Source organism: Chiloscyllium punctatum, chromosome 3 (genome assembly GCF_047496795.1).
Source record: "Chiloscyllium punctatum isolate Juve2018m chromosome 3, sChiPun1.3, whole genome shotgun sequence".
NCBI classification, from domain to species: domain Eukaryota; kingdom Metazoa; phylum Chordata; class Chondrichthyes; order Orectolobiformes; family Hemiscylliidae; genus Chiloscyllium; species Chiloscyllium punctatum.
This window is the reverse complement of record NC_092741.1, coordinates 16,259,679-16,261,900: the sequence shown is the minus strand read 5'-3', so window position 1 is coordinate 16,261,900 and position 2,222 is coordinate 16,259,679. Positions and strand designations below refer to the sequence as shown.

Here is a 2,222-nt window from a genome sequence, read left to right as displayed (position 1 = left end):
CCCCACCCACCCCCAGCCGGCGCTAGACCCAGCTTTGTGTGAGCTCTGCACCTTCACAGAGAGAAAGGGACGTGAATTACACACACCGCATTGCCGCCATGTTCCAGTTCTCTTCACCAGGAGGAATTTAAAAAAAAACACAACCCAGGCAGAGCCAACTCCCTCACTCGACTGTCGCAAAATAACAACGCCACAAACAATTCAATTTATAATGTTTAATTTTTTTTTTGCCATTCTCCAAGAAACAAGTTTCGTACAAAAAAATGTTATCAACATCCCATCAATATTGCTTTTCGAAAATAAATGAATTCACCACGCCTGAGGCGGGATTTAAATTTCTTTTATCACATAAAATGACTTTGAAAAAAAAAAACCAACGGTGATTATTAGAATTCGCGATCTCTTGACCGACCGCCAAGCAAAGACACATTCTTAGAAATGTCCTTCGGATTATGCAAAGAATACAACCTAGGTGGTTTGGTTTTTATTACTTAAAAAGTCACAACAGATGAAAACTCTCGGCCGAACAATAGCGATGGGGCTACAGCCGCCCGATATAACGGGAGCAGGGACAAGCAGAGATCGATCAGCAGCCGCCAGCCTCTCAAACCGGTACATGGCGGGGGGCAAAAAAATGGCCAACAATTATATTCTAGTAGGGAAAACACGAGGCTGGGAAATTAACGGATCTCCATCTCTTCCCTAAACAAAAAAAAAATAGCAAAACCGAGAGGGAGGAGGTCAGACCTCGGATTTAGACCATGACCAGTGTCACTGGTAGGAGCTGCGCCCTCCGTAGCCTCCTCCCCGGCCCCGGGAATAGCTGTCTCCCCGGTAGTAGCCGTCCGCCCGCGAATCGTACTGCCGAGAGCCGTAGCCACCGCCTCCTCGTCCACGTCCGTAACCGCCTCGGCCACCGCCGTAGCCGCCTCCTCCCGACTTCTTCTCGGCGTGGTCCACTCGGATCTGCCGCCCGTCGATGGATTTTCCGTTCATGGCCTGCAGCGCGTCCCTGGCGTCGTCCGGGTTCTCGAAAGTGATGAAGCCGAAGCCGCGGGAAGCCATGGTGTCTCTGTCCTTAATCACTTTCACCTCAGCGATCTGGCCGTACTTGGAGAAAACCTCTTCCAGGGATTGCTCGTCTGTGTCGAAGTTCAGGCCGCCGACGAACAACTTTCCTTCGTCGGACATATTGCTACAATGATCTCTGCGCACGCTGTCTCTGAGAATTGCCCGCCTGCTGCCTCTTTAAGTAGCCGCACTGCGGCCACCCTCTCTCAACAAGGTGTACCATTGGACAGTACCGTTTCAGTGTGGCCAATAGTGTAAAGGCAGGGGCAGCCATGCTTGAGTCTGCGCCGCCATGTTTGGAGCCTCTTTCTGCTCGGGCTCTGAAGGCGGGTTCTGAAATATCTGTTGGCTAGAACCTGCACAGGCAAAGTATGTTACATTTCTACTATTGTCCTTCTAGATTTTACTCCTAAATGGATTAGCTCTCATTCTGACATGAGTCCCGTCACGGACTCTTGTAATTCACAGTATTGAGTTTGTTAAAACCTGTTTTAATTTAGTAATGCCGCTTAAAATACCTATACTCAACAAAGTCCTTTGCAACACCCCACAGACACACACATACACGCTCTCTCCCACACGCACCCTCTCATAGACTTGGGTCCCTTTACACTCACTCACAACTCCCACCCCAGACACATACACACACAAAAACCCACATGCACATATACACACGTTCGTTTGTGGGGTGAACTTGCACTTGTAGAGTTACACTGTACTTTGCTTAAAAACTACATGAAGCCATGTAAAACTCTGTTAACAAATTTTTAATATTAGAATCAGTCGAAAGATTATGGCACAGACAATAGAACACAGGGGGTTAACATCTTCAACATCTTATCTGGCCTGATACCAAGTGTTACAGTTAACCTGAGAATGTAACTTTTTAAAAACGTTTTGTGATTTACATATAGTCATAGAGATGTACAACATGGAATCAAACCTTTTGGTCCAACCCGTCCATGCCGGCCAGCTATCCCAACCCAATTTAGCCAGCACCCGGCCCATATCCCTCCAAACCCTTCCTATTCATATACCCATCCAAATGCCTCTCAAATGTTGCATTTGTACTAGCCTCCACCACTTCCTCTGGCAGCTCATTCCATATTTGTACCACCCCCGCGTGAAAAAGTTGCTCCTAAGATCTCTTC

General features: G+C 47.6%; 1 protein-coding gene across 1 annotated transcript; it reads right to left on the bottom strand.

The window, feature by feature from the left end:
• Window positions 1–200: 200 nt before the first annotated feature.
• LOC140455973 (RNA-binding protein 3-like) lies at window positions 201–1,236 on the bottom strand. The gene has a single exon (XM_072550698.1). The coding sequence runs from the start codon at window positions 1,189–1,191 to the stop codon at window positions 772–774; it is 420 nt and encodes a 139-aa protein (XP_072406799.1). The 5' UTR covers window positions 1,192–1,236; the 3' UTR covers window positions 201–771.
• Between the last annotated feature and the right edge of the window lie 986 nt (window positions 1,237–2,222).